The sequence below is a fragment of the Manacus candei genome, unplaced genomic scaffold, assembly GCF_025592945.1.
Source record: "Manacus candei isolate 608988 ecotype Guabito, Panama unplaced genomic scaffold, ASM2559294v1 h1tg000088l, whole genome shotgun sequence".
Lineage (NCBI taxonomy): Eukaryota > Metazoa > Chordata > Aves > Passeriformes > Pipridae > Manacus > Manacus candei.
In genome coordinates this window covers 489,972-513,812 of record NW_026138136.1, presented here as the reverse complement: position 1 = coordinate 513,812, position 23,841 = coordinate 489,972, and the positions used below count along the sequence as shown (strand labels likewise).

The 23,841-nt window shown below is 38.2% G+C and overlaps 1 protein-coding gene across 7 annotated transcripts; it reads right to left on the bottom strand.

The window, feature by feature from the left end:
• Window positions 1-1,213: 1,213 nt before the first annotated feature.
• CUNH18orf63 (chromosome unknown C18orf63 homolog) lies at window positions 1,214-22,903 on the bottom strand. Of its 7 annotated transcripts, none has more exons than XM_051812712.1 (15): window positions 22,630-22,901; window positions 20,403-20,572; window positions 19,669-19,747; window positions 18,182-18,238; window positions 16,701-16,812; window positions 15,595-15,636; window positions 14,665-14,741; window positions 13,206-13,315; window positions 12,495-12,591; window positions 12,316-12,401; window positions 11,583-11,760; window positions 9,078-10,130; window positions 7,975-8,091; window positions 6,321-6,408; window positions 2,556-2,679 (listed from the first exon to the last, which is right to left on the bottom strand). In XM_051812712.1, exons 2-14 carry the CDS (start codon window positions 20,534-20,536, stop codon window positions 6,352-6,354), a joined length of 2,199 nt encoding a protein of 732 aa, XP_051668672.1. In that variant the 5' UTR covers window positions 20,537-20,572; window positions 22,630-22,901; the 3' UTR covers window positions 2,556-2,679; window positions 6,321-6,351. The 7 variants fall into 7 exon arrangements, with proteins under 7 accessions (XP_051668671.1, XP_051668673.1, XP_051668676.1 ...); XM_051812714.1 differs by lacking the exon at window positions 6,321-6,408 and adding an exon at window positions 6,689-6,740 and having other exon boundaries at window positions 2,632-2,679; window positions 22,630-22,902; XM_051812711.1 differs by lacking the exon at window positions 6,321-6,408 and having other exon boundaries at window positions 1,214-2,679.
• Window positions 22,904-23,841: the final 938 nt, after the last annotated feature.

Here is a 23,841-nt window from a genome sequence, read left to right as displayed (position 1 = left end):
TGAGCTGCTGCTCTGTGCTGTCCACGGGCCAGCAGAACCACACAGTTTTGCAAAGAGACAGCACACTGTCATTTTAAGGGATGTGATGTTTTCCTGAACTAGCACAGGAGATGCCACATTTCTTCAATTCAGGGAAGATATGATGAGCATATCGATGCAAAAAAACCATGCAGCCCGAGGGCCTTAGATTGACATATTTACTTAATTCCTTTGTGATATAGTGAACATGGTACTTTCAGGGGTCTTGATCAGACTATTTTTAAACCATCTGGTTTGAACCACAAGCTGGTATGACTCTGGCACCAAAGGAGCTAAACAACAAGCTTCTCTGCAGTTATAAGCACCTATAAAACAATTTGCAAGCTTCTAAGTTCATATTTGACAGAGCACTTGTGCATATGCCAATTTAAAGCACATAAAAAGTCCCTCTGGCTTACATCTGTGAAGATGAGAGAGGATAAGAACAGTCAACTTATGAAAATATCTCTGGAAATGCATATTTACTAAATATTGTGAAATCATTACGAATACTTCAACTCGACAAATCCTCCAATACAGTGGCCAAAGAAAGCTCTTGTGAATATAGATCTGAATTGACTTAGATATAGAATCAGATGATTTGAAAACTGATGGAAAAGCTATAAAACACTGTAAAACCCAGCAGATGTCAAAGGGCAGGTGATAGCTTCTTCCAGTTGATCTCTTTACCAGCATCTCACACCTGGGGATTGTTTTAACCTTTTACATTTTCACTTCTTCCTAATGTACGTTTATATATTTTGGGGTGGGTGGAGGAGTCTGTTTCTTAAATCTTGAGAAATCAAGCCAGCAGACATCACATGTGGGGGCTCCAGGTGGTCCTAGTTGTTGAGGGTTCCTTTGGCACGTTCATATACCTGCCAGAAGTGAGGATATTCTGCCCTGTTAGTAAGAACTGATTAAAAGCAGAAAGTGGGGTGAGCTCTTACAACCCCTCCATGTAAACAGTGAAGGGTAGGGCAGCAGTGAAGGTCCCTTCAGCATCCCCAAATCCTCCCAAGGCAGTCACAGCGCTCATCCTTCTTCCTCATTGGTGTCATTTCCATCGGCACCACTCTGGCACCCAGCACAGTTCTACTCACTATCAACACCTTCCCACGTGTTTACAAGGAGTGGGTGGGTGGGTGAAATAGCAGGGTTCTCCCCTACGGTTTAGACTAGGAAGTAGCTGCCAATTTAGCACGCACGGGTAATTCAATAGTTTATTTTAAATATTTATTTTAAATACTCTGTATTTTGAGTATTATAACAGATACAAAACAATGTAAACATTTGAAAATGCAAGAATAGCACAAAATTACTTCTGTGATAATACAAGGCAAATGTTGGCAACCAGCAGCATCTTAACAGCAACAACAGGAAACAGATTAGGTAAAGCACTAATTTATATAGCATGGTAGAAGTGCAACTGCTCTACAGGCTTTACCATGTTGTAGGACAAGTAAAGGATCAATTACATAAGGGTAAATCTATAAAAGAGTAACTAATCCACAGAATTTGAAAATTAGCTTTGTATACAAATTTCCGGATAGAATGTAAATATAATTTGATTTCTTGCATATTGCTGAAAGTTTTGTGATATTTGTCTTGGCTTGTATGTTTTTATATTATGTATGAGAAAATGACATATTGTTGAAGTGCCCACTTCCTTTTAAACACTTGCACCATGAAATTTAAGCTATGTTAGCAGTCACCACTCAAAAAAACTCCACAACAAAACAAACCAAAAGTTGTCATAGTAGTAGGGCAAAATCCTGCTTTGAAAAATGAGGCAAATAAAAATACAGATGTGGCAATATAAACATTAAAAATTTTCATAAAGCACATAAAGTTCTACTGTATCAGTTGCTTTAGGAAAAAAAGATTTGCAAATGTATATCTAAAACAAGTGTTAAACTTCAGTTCTATAATGCTTGAGTTTAGGAGCTAGGGTGACATTGAATTCTTATGTTCCAGGTAAAGTAATAAGGTTCACTTTAAAACAGTGATTATGGGGCAACAACCATATATATGTTTATATTTGTAACTGCACCTTTGAGTAGGTCATTGAAGATACACTTATGGTGATAAAATTAACCAAAGAGCAACTACATATTCTGCATAAACTCCTGAAGAATAGCTTGTCAATTAAACCTAAAACAAGTCTTTTACAGAGCAGTTTCATTTCTGAAAATTTGTCAAAAATTACAATAAGAATTAATGAAGCTTTAATCAAACCTGGCCTTCAGATCATTCCCCTAAGAATAAAATTATTTTTTATTTTCTAAGCATTTGACTTGACAAGGCAAACTTATTTAAGAATGTTTTACTGATGAAACAAAGTGGTCCAGACATTATAGGAAAGAATTAGATATTATATCTTTACAAATCAGACTTGAAACATCAAAATAACTTGAAAGAATAATTAACTGTGTAAGCAGGTACTAGGACAGATATAATGTGATTCAAAAACTAAACAATTTAGCTAAATTTTTAAGTTCATTAGAATCTTATTAACCTGAACTGTCTGGAGATGTTGCTGATACAAGGATTCACTTAACTGTATTTAACACTCAGTTTTTCATGAAGAAACAGGTACCAATGACAAACAGAGCTAAATACACAAAGCTTGAAGATCCTCAAGTATGCCCTCTTGGAAACCTGAATGAAGAAAAACATAGAAAAAGTTTAGAGCATAGAAGAAACCAAAAGACAACTCAGAATTGTATGGTTAATATGCAGGGAATAAAAAGTTTCTGTAGTTCCACATTCGTATTTGCATTCTGCTTACAAAGTCTGGATTTAGGGCATCCACATTAAATGCATGCATTTTTAATACAGAACAAAAGAGGATTCTCTTCTTGACAAATCTATGGTACCATGCACAGCTTTATCCTTCCTCTTAGGTCTGAGTTTTTAAATTTAAATCCCTCAAAATATTACAGTCAGAAGAAGAAACTTAAATTGAAGAAGTCTATTCACATCTTCTTAACCACAGCTCACCAGCTGAGATCAGGTAGCCAAACTACATTCTTAACTCTCTAAGAAAGGAAGAGACAGAATCTTAAGAAACTGTTATTTAGCACTTATAAATGGTCAACCACATAGTAAATGAGATTACCTCTAACCTGGAAAAATCCTGCAGTAATGAAAAATGGATAGGATAACAGAAATAATGTTATGATTGCACCTATTTTTTTGAACTATGTGTCAGGTACTTAGGTACCAACAACCTACTAATGAAAACAGTCTAAAGGTTATTTCTGCTACTAGATTTGATTAGGAAATTTTCCCCCATCATAGAAGAAATTGTTTTTTCATCAAAAGACTGAGCATTTTCAGAATCTTGTTTCAATGAAACCCCAAATATTTTCGCTATGTACAAAAGGGATTATTTTAGCCTACTCTTTCACATCAAGAACGCGTTTGAAAGATGGCTTTGTTGAAATGTTTGTATAGTGCCCTTCAAAATATAAGATAAATTCCTAAATGTTGCCTTGGGGAATACACCTTGTAGAAGAAACAGTGCAACAGTTCTCAGGCCAGAACTACTGCGAATTTTTCTGTAATTCCAGTTGTGTGGATCTCCTGCCTTCATCTTGTGTTCATACAATATTCTTCCGGTAATGGCAGCAAATATTTTCAGGTGAAATGCTACTATTATTACTATTATCTGTGACGAATTTGCATCTTCTCATTTGCTAAATTTGGCAATGAAAACCAAAGGTCAGTATCTCACTACAATAGAAGGAGCAGAACAACAGGAAGAATTGCAGATCAGTGGAAAAGGGCTTGGAACCTTCAGTGATATATATGTCTGTTCTTGCATCAACATTTGTGATGATGCAAATCCTTCTTCTAAAAAAATCTTTCTGTACTCATTTATACTGTCATTTGGAAGCTCTGCTCTTATGATTGGTTTTAGAAGCCAAACTTCCCTTTCACAGTAGTTTTTGGCCTTGAAAATGATAGGATGACTTTCATGAATAAAGGGGTAAGCATGGAGACTTTTTAAAAAATCTGACTGCAAATATAAAACAGCTTAAAAAGAATCTATAAACCTTTTCTGCAAGCTCTGTTTTCATGCAGGTCTTTATTCACACTGCATTACTATTCAAGTCTTACTCCTGTGGTGCGTTTGAGCTCCAGATTTAGACCACCTACCTGTACCACTCTACATATGTGTTAAATGTCAAAACTCCTATTAAATTCAATGAAAATCTAGACAACTTACCCAACAGACTCTACAGAACTCAGCCAGCAGCAGACACCCTGCCCCCACTCCATAGCCTGAACACTTCAACAGCCTTAGAGGTTCCAGTGGCCCAATCTGCATGGCCTTGGAAAAAAACAATGTACCCAGCATAGTCCAGGCCCCTAAATATTCTTAATATCTGGCTACTTCCTTTTATGCCAAAGAAAAGTCTGAGTCGGTCCCCAGAGAGTAGGGGATTGTCTTTATATGGGTAAAACCAGAATGAATGAGGATGATTTAGTATTAGAATTAAACATTCAGCTTCTTAAAATGTTAAGTACTTCTCTCACATTGCTTTATTAACACATTCCAGCAAAATAAAAAAAAGAAAATTAGGATTATGCTGTGATTTCCTGGATAAGTCATGAGGCTATGCAACCTGGCACATCAGTCACAAAAACTGACCCTTGCTGCAAGATAATAGTAAAAATAATTTTGTTGTCATGAATTATAGAACCAAGTCCTTTCTGCTGACTACATCATGGAATTCCATTGTAAGGCCTTCTCACCCATAAATCTTAGTACACAATAAATTTGAAAACTTACAAGTAATTCTCGAGTGTTCAAATGAAAACATGCACTCTGAGAATGTGCAGCAATACATAGTAGAGGAATTCAGAGCAAAGCTTTTCAGAATCAAATATGTAGGTATCCACCCAACAGCAGAAGTTATTTTAGCTCTAGTTTTCTTTTTAAATCAACACCAATGAAGAACTCCTGTCAGAGGAATTTTTAAAAATCATATTTTAAACCCTTTAGAGAAGACACTGTTTCCTCTTAAGGGTTTAAGCATCACCTACCATATCAACTTGACCCTGCAGCATTTAACTCATAAATAAAAAAAAAAAAATCAGAGCAAAAAAAAGTAAAGTTCAGACCATTTGCAGAGACATCATTTCTGTTCATCAGTCCTCAGTGAAAGTCACAGACTTTGGACCTACAGATATCTATGCTGATCACTAAAACATATCACCTCTGAAGAAGGACCATGCCTGAACCACCTGGCTTGAAGCAGAAGAGGTGAAATATAAGACCCAGGAGTAGAATATGCTGAACACTGAAGTATGATGGTCATAGATGGAAAGTTTCCATCCATACAATGTACTTTCTCTAGGAAAAGAAGACAACTGATATATATGTTCACTGGAAGAAATACATTCACGTAAAGAAAGGAAGGACATATGTTGAAGACAAAAGCCAGATTAAAAGATGCACAGGTTATATTTTGCTTCTTTATTGCTCTGTTTTTCTATTTGCTTTGTATAACGTACATTTTTGTGCAGTTGCGTCTGTGTGACCATCTTGCTTACATCAATATTTTCTTCTGAATAAATATACTTCTATTTATCTCTGAAACAGTTACTGTACAGGCTACTCCTTCCTGCATGTTTTACTACTGATAACTTGCGATAGGCGTTAGGGCATTAAAACTGGTGCGACTCTTATGCTATGTATGTCCTTAATACTCAAAGGAACATCCAAAGGTCAAGCTTGTGCTATCTTGCAAGACTACAATCAACAACCACTCATGATGTAGGTTGAAATATCTCATCACAAAACTATATTTATTCAGTTTGTATGACAGACAGTTTTGTCCTTTGATTAGATCTCAGCACCACAAAAGCATTTAGACACTCCATTTCATGAAACGATATCAAATGATACACATAGCTTCACGTGCATGGTTTATGGTTTTAACTGCAGCTCAGATTCAAATGAAACATCAAAGTACAAAAACCATGTTTATTTTAGTCTGAGAGAAAATAAGCCAATACAAATAAATTTAATCCAAATGCTAAGTACTAGTAAGTACAAAATCCCTTTTTTTAACGTTGCTTGTTTCACAAAAAAAAAAGGCAAAACTTTATTTGTTAGTGCCCAATGAAACTTAGCTTCTGTTGCCTCATTATTTTGCTCTAGAAGCCATTTCTTTAGTAAAGTGATTCCTTTGTAGACAGCTGATATCATCCAAAAGAGTAGGAACTATTACAGACATGTGATATTATTTTAATAAAAGAAAAATATTTAAAATTTGTAGTAAGCATACCCAGAGTTTTCTTTCAGTACTCCAGAACATCCTAAGTAGAAGGCTTACTTCTTTTGACTGTTCTTAACTTTGAATAACCTTCTTCTTTCTGCTCAAAATCAAACAAAAAAAAGAGGCAAAAACCAGTAAAGCAAACAAAGCAGTAATATTAAGCTAACAGTTCAACTGAAAAAGTTGTTTCTCATGAAATGTTTAGTTGAATGCAAAGTAATTAATAAAAGGTTTTATTCTTCAATATAAATATAATTTAAAGTAGTTAAATAATTAAGACCAGAGCTACTGGGAAAATACCCTTTTACATGCTGGCAACCATGACTTTCAAAACCAACTTGGTTGTCCAAACTTGAGAAATAATGACTAAGGCTTACTCTTCAGAGAAGTATTTAGCAGTGTCTCCAGTTAGTGCCATTGTAGTTTAATCTGGAGAGAGGAGGAATCAGACTGACGAGCACCAGAGAGTCCATCCCTACCCCAGTGAACAGACGAATCCCTCTCCTATTCCTGAGACTCCAGCTGAAATTTCCCTAGAGCTGTGCATCCACCTCACTTGAGTCCAGCAGTGGCAGTGCTGCACTGACTGCGGCAGGGAGGCAGTGAGAACTTGCTGTCTCCTGACACTTTCCAAAATTAGCTTGCAGGGCTCAGGCAGGTACCTGTGCTACTCACAGCCTGCCTGGAGAGTGAGGAATGCATGGGGCACTTCTGACTCCTGACTAGGACAGGACAGTGCTGAAGTCCTTTGCCTGCCACTGGGAATGACTCAGAGTAGGGCTTGTGAGCATGGAACTACCTCTGCAACTTGGGCAGACCAGATAAGCAGAGAACTTGTAACTGGTCTGGCAGTATTGGTGGAATGGGGAAGGAGCACTGTCCTTTGTATTGTGGTGGAAGTTTCCCTTCAGTACTCAGACCCCTGGGGTTGCTATTCTTATGACCACAGTTATTTTTAGTTGCTGCTTTTCTTCTCTTTGTGAGACTGACTCTACTGCTGTAGCACTGTAGTGCTGGGCCTGTAACTAGTGACTCAGTTGTGGCCCTGTGGAAGGGCCTTTCCCAGCTGCAGCTGGATGGGGCCAGCTCAGAGCAGCTGGGCTGGCGCTTCCCACACCAACTCCTCTCTTCCCTGCTGTAGCTTGAGCTCCAGGGTATGACTGTGTTCCTGCAGCAGGCCCCTGGGGTTGCTGTACCGCCCTTTTCGGAACTGCACTGAAAGCACAGAGTGTGCTCTCTTAATTACAGTTAAAACTTCCAGAATTGTCTTGTACTGGGCTTTAAAAGCTTAACAGAACAAAAAGTAGTTTCTACAGAATGTTGCTGAAATCAAGCCCTTCAGATGAGATACTTACAGAGCCACTGACAATGCCCATAGTTATATTAGCACTATATGGTATTATGTTTTCTGTAGAATCAGATCTGCTTCAGAAACAGTAACATCATTAAACATTTTAGTAATGTCTTTTTCTGGAAACAAACATTTTAAATGAAGGCCTGAAGTAACATAACCAATGGTTAATGTTAGCTTTATCCTGGTTATGGTTTGTTTTATTCAGAACCAGCTCAAAAAGATTTCTTAGTTTGCCTGTTTTACCTGGAACATGCTGAAATTAGGTCCTTCTGGACTGGATCAAGGGGTGTATGTGTGTGGGGCTTTTACCTGTCTTCTTCTGGCACAACCTTTCTTTACAGATTCTTCCATATTGTTCTCCTTGACTGATGAAGTCAGTTCTGAGGTCAGTGTTTCACATGTCAGATACTTGTTCCCTGTAATCATCTGAAGTATACAAGTTTATATCTTCATTAGCAAAAAAAAAAAAAATGCACAAAATTTTGAACAAGTTTTCTAGTTGTTAAAATTACCTATGTTTTCAAAAGGTGCCCTCATAACATGAAGTTGAGATGACCTACCAAATTACGTTATGGACGAAAAAAGTGATAAGCACAGGACATTTCATCCATGTGCCCAATACATGGGATATCATCCTCATTAAAACTGTACTGCAATCAGCTCAGCTATTTATTTTATTGAAATGCAGAGAGAATCACAGAAAAAATAGGTTGTAAAGTACCTCTGACTGTCATGTAATCATAACTTTTACTCAAAACAGAGCTAACTTCAAAAATAGATCACCTTGCTTTGGGCCTATTCAGTCAAGGTCTGAGAACCTGAAAAACTAACAACCTCAAAAACACCTCTGTGCAACTTGTTCTAGTACTTGACCACTCTCACTCTGAAAATTTTTTTCCTTATGTCCAGCAGGATTTTTTCCTGTTGCAACCTGTGCTTTTTGTGAAACTGTAATTAAACTTCTGTTTGCAAAACTTCCACGTCTGTCTAATGGCACAATGCCTTACACACAACTGCTGTCAGCATTACACAACTGAAGTTTGAGAGGAAGGAATTACTCCATTATTATGATTTCATTTGAAGACAGACTGAACACCAAACAATTTTACCATGTTAACCTCACACAGATCTTGATAAACTGATAAACTGTCTTAAACAAAGAAAAAAAATTTATCCCACCTTAAAAGTCCCACATAATAGAAGCGTGTGTCTCACGTAACACAGTAAATCATTTTCCCTTTCAGAAAAAAACCAGCAGTGGCTGAAAACATTAAGTTAGTAGAATTTTAGAAAACCATACTGAGAATGATGGCAGAACATGATGAAAGTCATGCTCTTTATTGCTTAACGTTGTTTTTGAATATACTGAATTTGTGAGAAGCAGTAAGAATGAGCCCTGTTATTTACTGTACCTGTTCAAAATTAGATTTGGAATGATGACTGGTTGTCTTAGCGATATAGTCCTTAGATTCTTCACTTCTGGCAATGCAAACTATACCTTTGAAGACAGCTTCATGAATATTTAACCCCACTCCTTTATTTGATCTCTTTGTTTGTTGCAGTGATAAACCGGAATTTGTAATTTCATTGTCTAATTTACAAATCTGCGAGCGCACTTCCTCTGACTGGAGTTGTTCCTGAAGAACTTGCAGGGTATTTTGACTTGCAAACTTTTTTCCCCTTCTTGCACTGGAAATAGGAGATTCATATGCATTCAGACTCAGACTGGTGTTGGATTTCTGAAGCACTGGCCCAACATTCTTAAGAAAGAAAGAAGAATTTGTCTTTTTGTGGTTGACTTCACTTGAATTCCCACCTGAAGTTGAGTTTTCAGAAAAATCAGAGTTAGTAATTTGTCCCCCAGACTCTGTTTTCCATCGAAATATGGGTGTACCATGTTTTGTGTGTGTTTTTGTTTTCATCACCTGAAATATGCTGCTGTCAGTAGGATTTTTGACTGGCAAATTTTGATCTTGTTTGAAAACCTGAGTTATGCTGGACTTGTGCACAGTCAGCACAGAAGATGAAACACCCATAACTTTTATTGGTCTTTCAGCATTTTCCCTTTTCTTCCTATCCATTTGATTTGTGGCCTTCCCGTTCATTTGCATCAACTTTCCTTTGAAAATTGGTATAATTTTGCTGACTTTTGGGGGAGGGAGTTCAAAGGCTGAGTTTACGGGTATTCCTAAAGATTTCGCAACTGGTAACTCCGGTACTCCTGGTATTTGCTTATTATTCATTGATTTCTCTGTTGCTTCAGTGCTAACCTCTCCTGCGCCCTCGCTGCTACTCGAAAAACTGCGTGTTCCCGGCTCTTTGAGCAAACGCTCCATCCAGTGGCTGTTTTCCGTACTGCACGGGGAAGGAAGTCTAGGCAAAGTCGGATTCCTTGGAGGAGCCTGCGTTAGAGATACTACACAAACCATCTCACCATCCAATTTCATATGCTTAGATTTTATTTCCTGCAATAAAACAAGAGTTGTTAAACTGAATGAACTGGATTTAAAAAGCCTGATAGTGCCACACAATGCATCACGATATCAACCTAATACATATCACAAGATATAAGCATACATTTTCCTGTTTTGAATCAGAAAGACTATATTTTTAAACAACATTTAGTTGTCACTATAAATTAAGGGTTTTTTTTTTCATCTCCTCCGGTTCTTTGTTTATAAACTATGCTGGAATGTCGTATTTATCAGAAGGAAACACTTAAATTTAAATTACAGTCATTATCTTGGTTTAGTGCTTTCCAACTGGATAATGTCTACCCCTTTTGAGGTGGTCTGCACAGGGTTTGATTGGCAGGGCTCCTTGTCTCTTAAGACTTCTAAAAGCATCTGTATTCTGAGCAAAAGACAGTTTGGATGTCTATAAAAAATGCAGATGACACAGAGGAGCCATTCTGGCTTTGATCACTGAAGACACATAAACAGGAACTGCTTTCTGAAAGAGGATTATAGCATTTTAGAAACTCTGCAACTTCTGTCACTATTCTTTGTTCAGAATTAATTACTTCATTTCTTTCACTACTACCGAAGAAATTTGAGTCTCAGCCTTTGTCACAATCTCAAATTAAAGGAGTTTTGATTACTTACCTCCTTTCCATCACCAGACATGGAGCAAATCTTACAGCTTGGTTTTAAATGCTTAAGTTCACAGAACTTTCTTTTTAAAAATGAATATTGCTATATTAATAACAATAATTAATGTATATTACATATTATATATTATATATAATTACATATTAGATATGTTATGCACTTATTATTGCTATTGTTATTGTTATTAATGTTTTGAGTTGGAAGGGACCTAATAGGTCATCTAGTTCCAGCTCCCCTTCCATGGGCAGGGACACCTTTCACTAGACTGGGTTGGTCAAATCCCTATCCAACCTTGCCTTGAACACTTGCAGGGATGGGGCATCCACAACTTCTCTGGGCAACCTGTGCCACTGTCTCACCACCCTCACAGTAAAGAATTTCTTTCTAATATCTAATCTAGATTTACCCTCTGTAAGTTTAAAGCCATTCCTCATTGTTCTGTCACTACATGCCCTCGTAATAGTAATAATAGTAACAGCAGTAGTAATAATAACAATATTGTTATTATTGTTATGGAAGAGAGTTGAGAAAGTTCTGGATATCCAACTGTTAAAAAGCATCTATAGAATTGCAAATACTGATAACACCAAGTCCAATTTTTTAATGTATTTGTGATATGAATAATAACATAACAATGGCGAATAACAATGTAATTTTTCCTTCCACATTTAATTAAACGTTACAGGATTGATAGTTATTTGTTGTGAAAAGCACAGTTATATGCTCTTACTGTGCTCTGATTATGATAAAGACCACTTCATACCATGAAAAAGCATCAATATGTTTATAAAAAAGCCTTACACCCACCAGAGCCCTGGAGAGTTCTTGTGTACCATAAAGTGCTTTACTTGTCATCTTCACTGGAAATCCACACAGTTGTGAAAGATTGCTCTTCATGTCAGAAACAAAAGAGTTCACTACACTTTCTGCATCTGTTCTAGGGAAATACTGCACTGGCTGGCTACGAACGCAACTTAAAGGATACCTGAATAAGTGTTAAGCAATACACAACAAGTTTCTTTATGTTTCTATAATTACTAATCATCTTTGTAGAGAAGAAAGCATGAATAGGCCTAAAGCTTTTTTAAAAAGGTGAAAAAAAGCATTTAGTTTCTTGCAGGACTGAAGCTTATAAAGTTACAGGACTTCAGCATGACTATACCATACTAACCTACAGTAGTAAAGATTACTCAGTAGAAGTAATCCTTAGTCCAGTCTTTCCTGGCAGGAAAATTCTCTTTAAAACAAATATTTGTTGGCCATGTTTTTACAAGAATTTAACTCTTTCTTTTACATCACCATTTAGAGTGGCATTATCATGTTTACAGAAGCCGTGAAATAAATGGCTCTATTTGACTGTTATTCAACACCAGAACAGAGACTTGACTAAATATTTTGTTTCAATTTGTCTAGTGAAACAATTCTCTACTGGCTTCTATAAAACTACGAAGAAGAAAATGTGGTGCACTCAAAAATGAAAAGCAGAGCTTTGCTAGAAATGTAGTAGAGGAAATGTAACAAATATACTCTGAAAGGATACGTGAAGAACCTTTCCCCTATTGGTTTGAAGTAAACACTCAAGTATATTTTTGTCTCTTCAAGATCCTCAGGAAGAATATAACCATACTGCAAAAAACCAAACACAAATGTGTATTACAAATACAAACTCAATAGGCACAAAGAAGGAAGCGAAAAATGAAAACTGTATATGTTTCTTACCAAACTCTTCCAGTGCACCTGAAATTCTTTATATGAACGGAAAGGAGATTCTGGAGGAATTATATGGCTGATGTTTATGATCTGACCCATTTTCATGCTGTGCACAGGTAAAGAAGGGATGCTTAGAATGAGGGCCAAAAAATCCAGCCAAAGATATACTGGTCTTTTGGAAAAAAAAATAATTTGGCATTGAAAGTATTTACAGATTATTTTTGTTTTGAGGACATTTAGCTCATAAGCTTATGACATAACAATAGCAATACTTCCTGAAGTGTGGAAAAGAACTTGGCATCTACAAGTCTAATTTATCTTGCCCGTAATACTACCAGTGAATAGAGAAAAAAAGCAAATATATCATTGCTTCTCATAATTTTATGATGAAAAAGCATAGGTAAAAATAAAGATAGTTTGTGGTAAGGATGGAAATATTTTTTCTTTAAACTGACACTTTCTGCTAAAATTATATTTGAGAAAAAATGATGCTTTTGCATACCACAGAGGTAGCACAAAATTGAAATAATACTTAAATGTGTAATTTATGACTCATTGGTTAATTTTTCTCATTTTCCATAACATTTAGATAATAAAAGAAAAAAATAGATTCCTGACCGCAAAACAGAAGTGTTCTTATCAGTAGTATCAAGTTCACAGTTTTTAGGGCAAGCATTCCAGGAAGTGTTGATTTCTGCAGAAATGTAAACAGATTCCTACCTTGGCAAAACATAGCACCAGTTACTTAATATGGAATGTTGGTGAATAACTGCATTTTCATTGCTGTCAAACTGCTTTACAGTGTTTTCTGAAATATCGAAATCTCCCAGCTTAAAAAAGAAAAAAAGAAAAAGTTCTTTTGAAATATTTCTACAGTCATCCAAAACTAAAATTTTCAAAAATTTTTCTTTTATCAGCTCTCACAGACTGATTATTTTAGAAGATATTCCTGTTATCAAACTGCACATTATCTTATTTTAGAGCTCACACTTCCATAAGCTATACAAGTACAAGGTTTAAAGTTTATTTAAAACAGTGATATTTAAACTTTATTTGAGATGCTTTAATAAGTAAGAGTACAGGAATTTCTCAAACTGAGAGCTGTCTTACTTCCATGCACAGTTTTTAAAAGGCAGATCAGAAACTCATGTTTGACATTCTAGTAACTGTGTATGTCACTTTGCCTATTCACGTGCAAATATCCAAGCGACAGAATTAATGGGACATGCAGTTTCGTCCTCTGAGAAATCAAAAAACACCACACATTTTCACAATGTCAATATTTGACTCTATGGGACAATCAAAGACTGAGATTTGAGAAATATTTTATCTTTCTATGGTCTACCAGGGTTTGCATTTATTCACTGACAGGAAAATCTGGACATTTCTGTTTTAGAAAGGTATTGAAAGGATCAAACTGATAATGAAGCCACATCATGATCACGTCCATCACTGGTCTGTGTCGTTTGGGAATTGGATTCCTATAGATGGCTTTAATGTTTGTGCTGTCCCAAGCACATCTTAGAAGAAATCCTGTTCTTCTATTCTAAGAAAGAATTTTAGAAGAAACTGGCAAGCCTGACAAATATGACCCTACATGGACATATGCACCAACGGTGACATGGCTGTCACAATGGATGGTAAGTTTTCAACCTCAGCCATGATTTCTTAAACAATTTGTTCATTATGCTTACAAGCAGCATGGTCCCAGTTGCTCCAGTACTTTGGAGGCTGCCAAGAATATGAAACAGATTCCGTAATAATCATATACATAATCATATACAGGGACTTTAAACATGGTGCTGACAACTCACCTGTAGTTTCAATGTTGTTACTCAAAAACTGTCTATGTATTACAGTGAGACTAAATGCTTTCTAGAAAACACTGCCAGAAGGAAATCTAGAATTACAAAACACTCCACTACTATATTCTGTTTCCATTTTTGAAAGGTCTCTTATAGAATCTCAATTTTATAATGTTTGCTAGAATGTATCAATATAGATATGATATGGATGTTATGCTCTTATAACAGGTGCAGGTAGTCAATGACTATGATTAATGCCTCAGTGCAATCAGAAATAAGCACTTCTATCCCTGTCGTGCTAATTAGAAGTCACCTAACAGAAGATGGAGATTAATAAGACAAACACAGTCATAGAAAATATAACCGGTTTATACCTCAGGGGGTGGCAAACGAATAGAGCAAGCCTCCACACTGATGCAGAGCTGTCTCTCTGACACATTGAGGTCTACAACTAAAATTAAAAAAAGCACAAAGCCTTGTTTTGAATTACAGTTCATCTGTTAGGCAGAAAGCTAACCCAGGTATTTATTTAAGGTAATTGTTAGTCAAAATGTTGCATTTGAAAATCAAAAGGCTAGACTTTCTCAGCATGGAAATTAAAACCAAGAGCATTTAACTATGAAAGTAAAAATAATAATGAATTACCGTTGCACAATACATCTCCCTAGAAACTCAAGGCTGGATGTGCAACTGGATGCCTCATATTCTTATCTTTCAATAGGAAAGACTATATGAACAAGGCATGCATTTATGGGCACACCTCCATAACTTTCACCCAGCTTTGAGTTCATCAATATACATCCCTCTTACAAATTTAGGCTCCAATATCCCCAAATGTAGCCGTAAACTTTTATACAGGAATCAAAATATTACTTAGTAATTTTTGCAGTAGCTAAACACCATGCTTTGTGACTTCACTTTTGTGAACAGCAAACATAGTACATACTGACAGTCACTATAGCTCATTTTCCTATCTATTATTACAAAACTTTCACATCACTTGCAAGACTCATCATCTGGGGTAAGTGTATTTATTTGCAATAATCATAACTTTAAATGGGCAAATTTCAATCTATGGCTGTAGATTAATAGCATTAAAATTACCTTTTTTCTGGGCAATTTTTCAAAGGTTCAGCTGAGCTGACAGCTATTACAGTCAGAGCATCATCTGCCATCAAGCGTATTTTGACAGAAGTGATTTCAAAATGAAAATCAAAGACACAAATGACAAGACTGTGGCAGTAGGAAAGTACTTAATTATACCTTGCTCTCTCAAGTTTACCATTAACAGAATTTGTACTTACCAACAGCATTTTGCCTTCCTGAATGAGATAGAAAGTCTTTTCCTTAACAAATAAAATAGATAGGCATTATTTTCTAAACTGTATGTTTGAAGTCTTTGTGGGAAAAAAAAAATAGGAATCACACAGCTTTGTTTGTGTGCACCAGGAATGCTGAAAGGTGTGTTCCTTTTAAGGAGAGAAAACTCGCTCTATCAATTAACTTTTCACTGATTCATGAACATCTTACATAAAAAAGAAAGATGTGTAAAAGCATATTAGTGGACAGCAATTTATACACTGCTTTTTCCTCCTAATAAGAAGCAACTATTTTTAAGTGACTTAGGAACATAGAACTTTTTTTAATTGACTAACAGTTAATTCACTTCTCAGGATCAAAAGCAAATCTGTATAGTATTACTATGTATTCTACCAAATATGTTTTGCCCAGCTTTAGCAACATAAAGGATTAGACAAGCTGCATGTATCAAGGTCACGTTGCTGTTGGTCGATGCCTTTATTGCAATCAGCTTTGTATCAGCTACCATCTAGCCCTCTACTTCTAGCTGCTACTCCTGAATCAGTTGATTTCATTTTGAGAGCCATATATTTTGAAGATACTGAGAATAGGATACTGTTATTATTGTGGCTGGGAATAAGATAACACCGTATACACTTTTCTCAGTGTACATTTGAAATTATGTATACAATTGCTCTACTTATTACCAGCACACCACAGCATCTGAAGAACACATGCCACTGCTGAAAGCACGAATCTGAAAAACAGGTCCAATTTTTGGAAGACATTCACTGTCCAACAATATTTGGTTTGGAAATTATTAATCTGGTACATTGCAATCATCAAATAATTATTTTATCTATTAAAAAAATAAGGAAGAAGATGAAAAAGTGAATGGTATGTCCATTCATGTCCATTCCATTTATTAACATGAATCATTGAACTTAGACAAAGGAACAATAAAGATGCAATTGAAGAAAAAAAGTCAAAGGAACAAAACAATTTATTATAATGAATGAAATAATTACGGAAATTAAATTATGGACAATAAATGCAACAATAAAAAACTGGAAACTAAATGCTTGATCTGTGACCCAGGTCAGCCAAATACCTTGCACCAAGAGATGGCCAGCCTTGTTCCAGTTGGGTGCAAGTCTGGCTGTAAGAGTATAGGAGAGACAGGTTTGAAGGATGGCTGGAGTAACTGTTTGTGGTCCTTCCAGCTAATAACAAAAGTGTAAAAAAGAAACATACATTATTAATAATTTAACAGATTTTTTCAAAAGCCTCAGTCAAAATTTAAGCAAATATACTGTTACTGCACCTTGGAGTCAAATCCTAGTGTATGTCACACATAATCTACTTAGCTGTAGGAGGAAAGTATAATAACAATATTTGATGTAGGCATTTAGATTTCATGCGTCAAAGTAAGGTGCGCTACAGCTCCTGTAATATTTTCACAGGGCTGAAAATAGACTTGGGGAAAAGATCAGTTGAACTATCTGGAGTACTTTACTAGATATGCAACTCTTTCCAGACAATAGGCACAACATCCAAACCTGACATTACCTCTGCTGTCAAACTCAAGACCAGAGACATTTTCTTGCAATCACAACAGATAAACGTAGCTTTGCTCACCCAGCAGCACCACTTGCCTGTCTGTCCTGCAGAGCTTTCTCTTGACCATTAGCATTGCTCAAGAGTTGGTCAAGAAACGAATTATAATGGCTTAAAAAGACTTAACTAATACATCTCCAGAGGGATGTTTCTAGTGAGACCCTGCAAGGAACTACTTGCAGATCTTGGTTATTAACTATACTTCATGCTTCTTATCTGCTGGTGTGGGAAAATCTAACAATGACAGGTTAGCTGCATATATCAACATAAAGCAGTTTTGTGAGATAAGCATATTCAAACAGTATATGTCTTATTAATCCAGATAAGCATTTGCACTTCTTGGAACAAAGAAAAATACACCCAGCTGGCTGTTCCAATGAATTATGAGAGCTACTGGCTTTGATTACAATCAGTCTTTTGACTCAGCACTTCTAGTGCATCCACACATACATTCATAAACCCCACAGATGTTGCAGTAAATTATACACATAATGCTCTAAAAATATATCAGCTGTTAAGCTCAGGGTTTCCATTTTTTCTCTGTGCTTTTGCTTTGTTTTCCTGTACAGGCTGAGTAAACCCAAAGGTGAATGGGTAGACAGTTCAGCTCCCTGGACATCCCCTGCTGGGGAATATATGGGGCACTGGTGGAGGGAATGATCAGTAGGAGAGCCAAAGGCTCTGGCCCAAAGGGCATGTTGCCAATGCCTCTATGCAGGATCAGGGGAGAAACTGAGAATTGCAATTGAGAAATCTAGGGAAGTTGTTCAAGAACTGCGAAAAACTTTTGACTCTGACAAAGTATACTTACTATACCCAGACTCATAAAACGCATTTTGTCTATGGGGCAGATTTTTTCACCCTGAAACTTGGTTTCAGTTCAAATTGCATGGCCTATGAAAAATACTCATTTCTGGCAACAGCAATTGCAGGCAAGTGTAACAGACTCAAGAACTGTTATATTTCAGCACTTACAGTAGCTCCTTGTCTCTCTACATAGGCTTGACATATTCCTGAGTTGTAAAACGGTATCTAAAAATAACAATTAAAAAAAAAATAAACCAAGTGTCTGGAATTAAGAGGTGTTTTACCAAATCGTAAATTAAATTCTGGTACAACAGTGACTTTGCCTCTGAGAAACATGCTCCGGAATAGTTAAGCAAACATTTTATCCTGTATTTTAAAGGAGATAACTAAAATTAGTTCAGGCATCTGTCATAGTGTAGTCTCATTTCCAGCTGAAGATACATTAACAAACAAGGACAAGTCTGCCCAAAACACAATTGCGGAACTCTGCTCCTCTTCTTGCAAATTCGGTGGCATCTTACCAGTTGAGTCCATTCCATTCCACAAAAAGGTTCACAATCCAAAAAGGTCATTTCAGTCAAAAGAGTAGAGGACTTAAGGTGTTCTCTACATCACTAATGCACAAAAATAAAAGTTTCCTTTAAATGAAATATTTTTACTTATCCCTGATCCTCAAACAAAACACTTCTTAGAGAAACATACATCTATGTATAAGAATACTATTGACCCCTAGCTGTAGTTTGGTTCAGGCTGATCAAGAAGCAACAGGTCTCACGTCTTTGGGATGAACTTGCAAGCTGGAAAGTCCCTGGCTCATGTACAGGGGAGTGAAGGTGTCTTGAAAAATATTTCAAAAGGTGTTTTCGAAACCCAAAAGTACACGATAACCAAAGTACAGAACAAGATATCAGCACTAAATCAAAGACATTTGTCTTATCTATACTATTGACTAAGAGCCAACTCCTTCATCCTTTTAATAATAAGGTCAGGATGGACTCAATTTGAGCTCTCCCTGAATGCCAGCCTATACAACAGCTAGCATGCATGGCAGGTGACTCTCCCCTTGAGCAGGGACCCCTCTCAGGTTTTGAGATTTCATACCTGAGACTAAGAGATCCTTCCTTACTCAAGGCCAGGAGATCCCTTACCTGTGATCTGCAGTAAGTGACTGATAGCATGCTGAATGAATACTATGAAGCATTACCAATCCATGCAGCTACTCAGATACTATAAACATTATATGGATAATTCCACTGAACAGTTGATCAAGTCCAAGACTAAGACTGGATCCAGCCACACCTAGGCTCCAAAAAGGAGTTCAGAAAGCAAGGGGGTCCACTCTGAACCTATGACTCAACTGGAGGACATGTTATTCCTTGCACCTCTAGTCTCCCTCTGAGTCATTCTAACACAATTTTCCTTTGTATGTTTCTTCCATGTAGTAATTATTGAGGCAAACCTTGGCATCAAACTTACCGAACCTTGTCAAGCCCCTGTTAAAACTTTGCTAAATTCCATCAAACTCATCGAACGCTGTCAAATTATTATTTTACCTCAATAAAGCATACTGTGGCTTCTCTCTTTTGAGTGAGGTGCATTCTGCACATCTGCAGCAGCATGTAACTACAGATACTTATTTACGCAGTGATACTGACCGCCATTACAACTGAAATTTGATTCAGTGTTCCAATAACAGGTGCAGAAAGGATCTCTTGATACAGGAATAATAACTGTCTATAAAAAAAAAAAGAGAGAAAAAAATTAAAAAATAGTTTTACTCACTTGATTTTCTCAGCTTAAATTTATTTTCCTCACCTTCTGCAAATATAATACTTTCCACTCTTAATCAGTTTCCAGTGGTTCAGTATAATAAATCGGATTAGTCCGAGTTACTTGCTCTAGAAGACCCACAGTGGTCTAAGACAAAGACTACAGGCATTGGGCACATAAACAGAACACTCCAAAAGCATTACTTTCGGCAGAATTTCTCATTTCTCCTCTTTTCTATTAAAGGGAATGACATAATGCATGGTGAATGTTAGGGAGAATACTTCTGCTTTCCAAATATTCTTTTCACTGAGTCTCAACCCACATAAAGCATTCCATTTTTGCAGGTGAACGCAGATTAACCATTTATTAATCTGATGTATGTGGTCCCTATTAGTTTTAGCTGATGAAATTTAAAACCTAATGGAAATTTGTTTTTTCTCCCCAACACTTAGCAAGGCCCCTGCCCAAGAAAAAAACTCTACGTTAAATAATTTTGTACGGCTTGCCGCTGATAAGAATTTTGCTGATTTTATTACAGTTAATTCTAGTACTTCTAATAAAATATTTGAATAGCAACCACCAACAGCTTCTGAAAATAATAGCCCACAAAATTCTTTACCTGCAAGTTTTTATCTGTGTACTCCTTGTCTCAGCTTCCGGTATCTGAGAACTCAGTGTTACTGTAGCAGCACAGAGTTTTTGCAGCTCTGGTAGACTGACAAAGAAGAGAGACTGGTGCCTGGTTTTATTCATGGTATATAGTTGATTGCCCCAAGGCAGCGCCTGGGTCTTAAAATAAAAAATTAATTCATTTTTATAAGGCGAATATTTGTTTACAGAACTTTACAAGTATATGGCATTAAGTAAATGAATAATCAATTACCTTCTGATTAAGAGCAGGTAGGAAATACAAAAATTTAGTCGACTAAAACAGCTCAATATCCTTTTGTTATATGTAGTGCATCGTACTTGAAAAAAATCATTATTTACAAAAGCCAAAATAATCAGACTAGAGGCAAGGACAAAAGCATACAGAGTACATGCATGTACATGTTTGTCATTTTTGGAACCTCTTAGAAAGCACCAAAAGGAACCAGAAGTTCAGACTGAGAATGTGATCCTTTGATACAGTACAAACAAATTTCATGTCAGTAGGAATAATATGAAGTTATAGCTCTTACCTGTCTTGCTGGACACCTGTTGTGTGCTTCTATGTATTGCAGCACAGGCTGAGCTCAGTGTAATGTAATATTCAAGATAAAAAAATAATCTAATATTTCAGTATTTGAATAAAAAGACACCTTTTAACAATAGCACCTTTCTCAATCAAAGTGTTTCAACGAAAGACAAACAGGTAGAAAGTCTGCTTGTCATGAAAAGCCAGGAACAAACACTGCACACCAGAAAAAGATGTTTTAATAGTTCTTCCCTCTCCAAACCCTTAAACACTTTTGGAAAATGGTCTCATCATTGCAGTGAAGACAGCAATAAATATTTTGATTCTAAATTTTATGAAATCACCAGATATTCCCTTGAAAAGCTATTTTGAAAAGCATGATAAAAAATTATGAACTGGAAATATATTTTGAGGACCAACGTCAAAGATAATTCCACTGTTCTGATTTTGCTTTGCTTACACTGTAACACATTGAACAAATTAACCTTAGTCATATCCTAGAAAAATCACAAGATTAATGTTTTATAACTGTAATTTAAAAGAAAATAGCATGTTTCCTTGTTTCTTACCCTTATAGGAAAACACATTTCAAGTTTTTTCAACAAGCATGAAAAGAAGATTTTTTTAAGATGCCAGCCAAGACTATCACTTCATCAGGGAATTCCGAAAGCTACAGCTCAAGGGAAAGGACCATTTTAAACAAATGAGAAAAAAATCTTGTCTTTTTGCAAATCCAGAGAAGAAAGCCCAAGTCCTCTGCTTTCATAATGTTTATTGGGGATTTTTGTGGCAGCAATGCTATAAAACACATGCTGCAATGCTACAGTGCCCTGCTTGTTGTTTGAGGCCAACTCCCCTGCGGGAATCACTCGCTGTGTAATGCGTAAGTTAAATCTTCCCAGACGTCTTAAAAGCTAATGGGACAGAGTGCTTGCAAAAGGCTTCTCCCATCAGGGGAGAGGATAAACAGAGGAGTACCAGTTAACACAGAACTACCAGTTAAGAAAGAACTACCAGTTATAAATCACAGGAAATAAACCCAATTGCCTTCTGTACAAGTAAGAGAACTTTATGTGTGTGGGAGAAATTACACCTTTAGATGCCAATAATCACAACACATGAACTTGAAACCATCACTGAGTTCCTACTAAGCTGAACAGAACATAAGTCAGAGAATGACTATTGCTGTTTTTCTGTCAGAAAAGGCAGGTAAATCTCAGGGCTGGGCAGTGATATTTGCAATTTTCAGTAACAACCTGGAAGATGAAGAGCTTCCTTATTAAAGCTGAGAATACTACCAATCTGAGAGACAGTGGCTACTCTTACTGTCAGGCTGATGGTAAAGAAGTAGAGGCAGGGCCTGAAGGTGTTGGTGGGGTACAGTGAAGCTGTCCTGCACACACACACACAGAGTACAGAACATCTGTAAGCACCAGCTATGAGGAAAGGCGACAGGTCATGCTGGGTAAATCCTATGCCACAAAAAAGCCCAAACCAAACCCAATCCAACCCAGCCTGTAATCACGTCGGAGCGTATCCACGAGACTACTGCTGTTGAGGCACCCAAGTTGTGTGTGGACGTGACATGGGGATGGGGGGAACCCGTATTGGACCGACATACAAAGCCATCAAACACATCCGAGACCAGAGCTAAAGAAACATGTTTTACCTCAGAGAAAACTGAGGGGAAACAGGGTGCTGGGCGGGGGACAGAGCCTGACCGAGAGGAGAAGAAGGCGCTGCTCCCTGAGCCCTCAGCCCACCCGGCAGCGAGGCAGGGCGCTGTCACAGGGAAGCCTCTCTCCAAGGCCCGCGGGAGAGCTCTCCCAAGGCACGGCGAGGGGCTCCTGCGACGGCCGGGGGTTTTGAGGAGCCGTGAGGAAGCAGCCGAGGCAGGGAGGCTCCTGGAGCCGCCTCTGCCGGGATCACCTCACGGCGCTGCGCGGGAACAGTAGCAAACGCGCGCGGGCGCCTCCAGGCGCTCCCGCCTGCCTGGATAATCGAGGGCGGGGTGGGCTGCGAGGGTAACCTCCCGACCAGCGGCTGGCCTGGTGGGACACCGGGCAGGAGAGGGAAGGGTGCTCCTTATCGGCACGGCAGGCTGCCGTTCGCACCTGCAGAGGGTGGTGAAAGGCAGCTCCTCGGGCGCCGTCCCGCGGTCGCAGCTTGGCGGGGCTCGGCGGCCGTGACCCGCCGGGAAGGTGGGAAGCGACCTCTCGGTAGGGAAGCTCGGCAGCCGGGCCGAGGCAGAACGCGGGGCACGGCGTGCCCGGGCGGGCACGGCGCGGTGGGAGCCTGGGCACAGCCGGGCCGTGTGTGCGCTGTAAGGCAGCCCGGCACGGCGGTGTGGGCATTGCCCGTGCCAGGGATGCCTTAGCCGGGCACGGGCAGCACTTCGCACAGCCGGGGCGCCAGCCGGCTTTATCGCAGTGGCATAAAGGATAACTTGGATTAGATGTTAGGAAAAAATTCTTTACTGCCAGGGTGGTGAAGCGCTGCTGGAACAGGCTGCCCAGAGAAGCTGTGGGTGCGCCATCACAGGATCTCAGAGCTGCTAGTGTTCTAAGGGACCTCTGCAGATGATCTAGTCCTACCCCCCTGCCAAGGCAGGGTCACCTGGAGCAGGTTACACTGGAACGTGTCCAGGTGGCTTTGGAACGTCCCCAGAGAGGGAGACTCCACGACCTCCCTCGGGCTGCCTGTTTCAGTGCTCTGTCACCCTCAGCGTAAAGCTCTTCCTCACGTTGAGGGTAAACCTCTCGTGTCTCACTTTATGACCCGCGAGCGCCGCCCCATTACCCCTGTCCGCCCGCGCCGCCCGCACCCCCCGCACCCCCCGCACCAGTAGCGTGACCGACGGTCGTCACGTGGGGGGGCGGAG

Coding starts and splice junctions, on each gene's coding strand:
- CUNH18orf63 (XM_051812711.1), bottom strand. CDS start 20,536: ATGAATAAAACCAGGCACCAGTCTCTCTTCTTTGTCAGTCTACCAGAG. Junction 11,761..12,315: donor ATAGGGGAAAGGTTCTTCAC/GTATCCTTTCAG, acceptor ACACTTATTCAG/GTATCCTTTAAGTTGCGTTC. Junction 10,131..11,582: donor AAGAACTCTCCAGGGCTCTG/GTGGGTGTAAGG, acceptor GTTTTATTGCAG/GAAATAAAATCTAAGCATAT.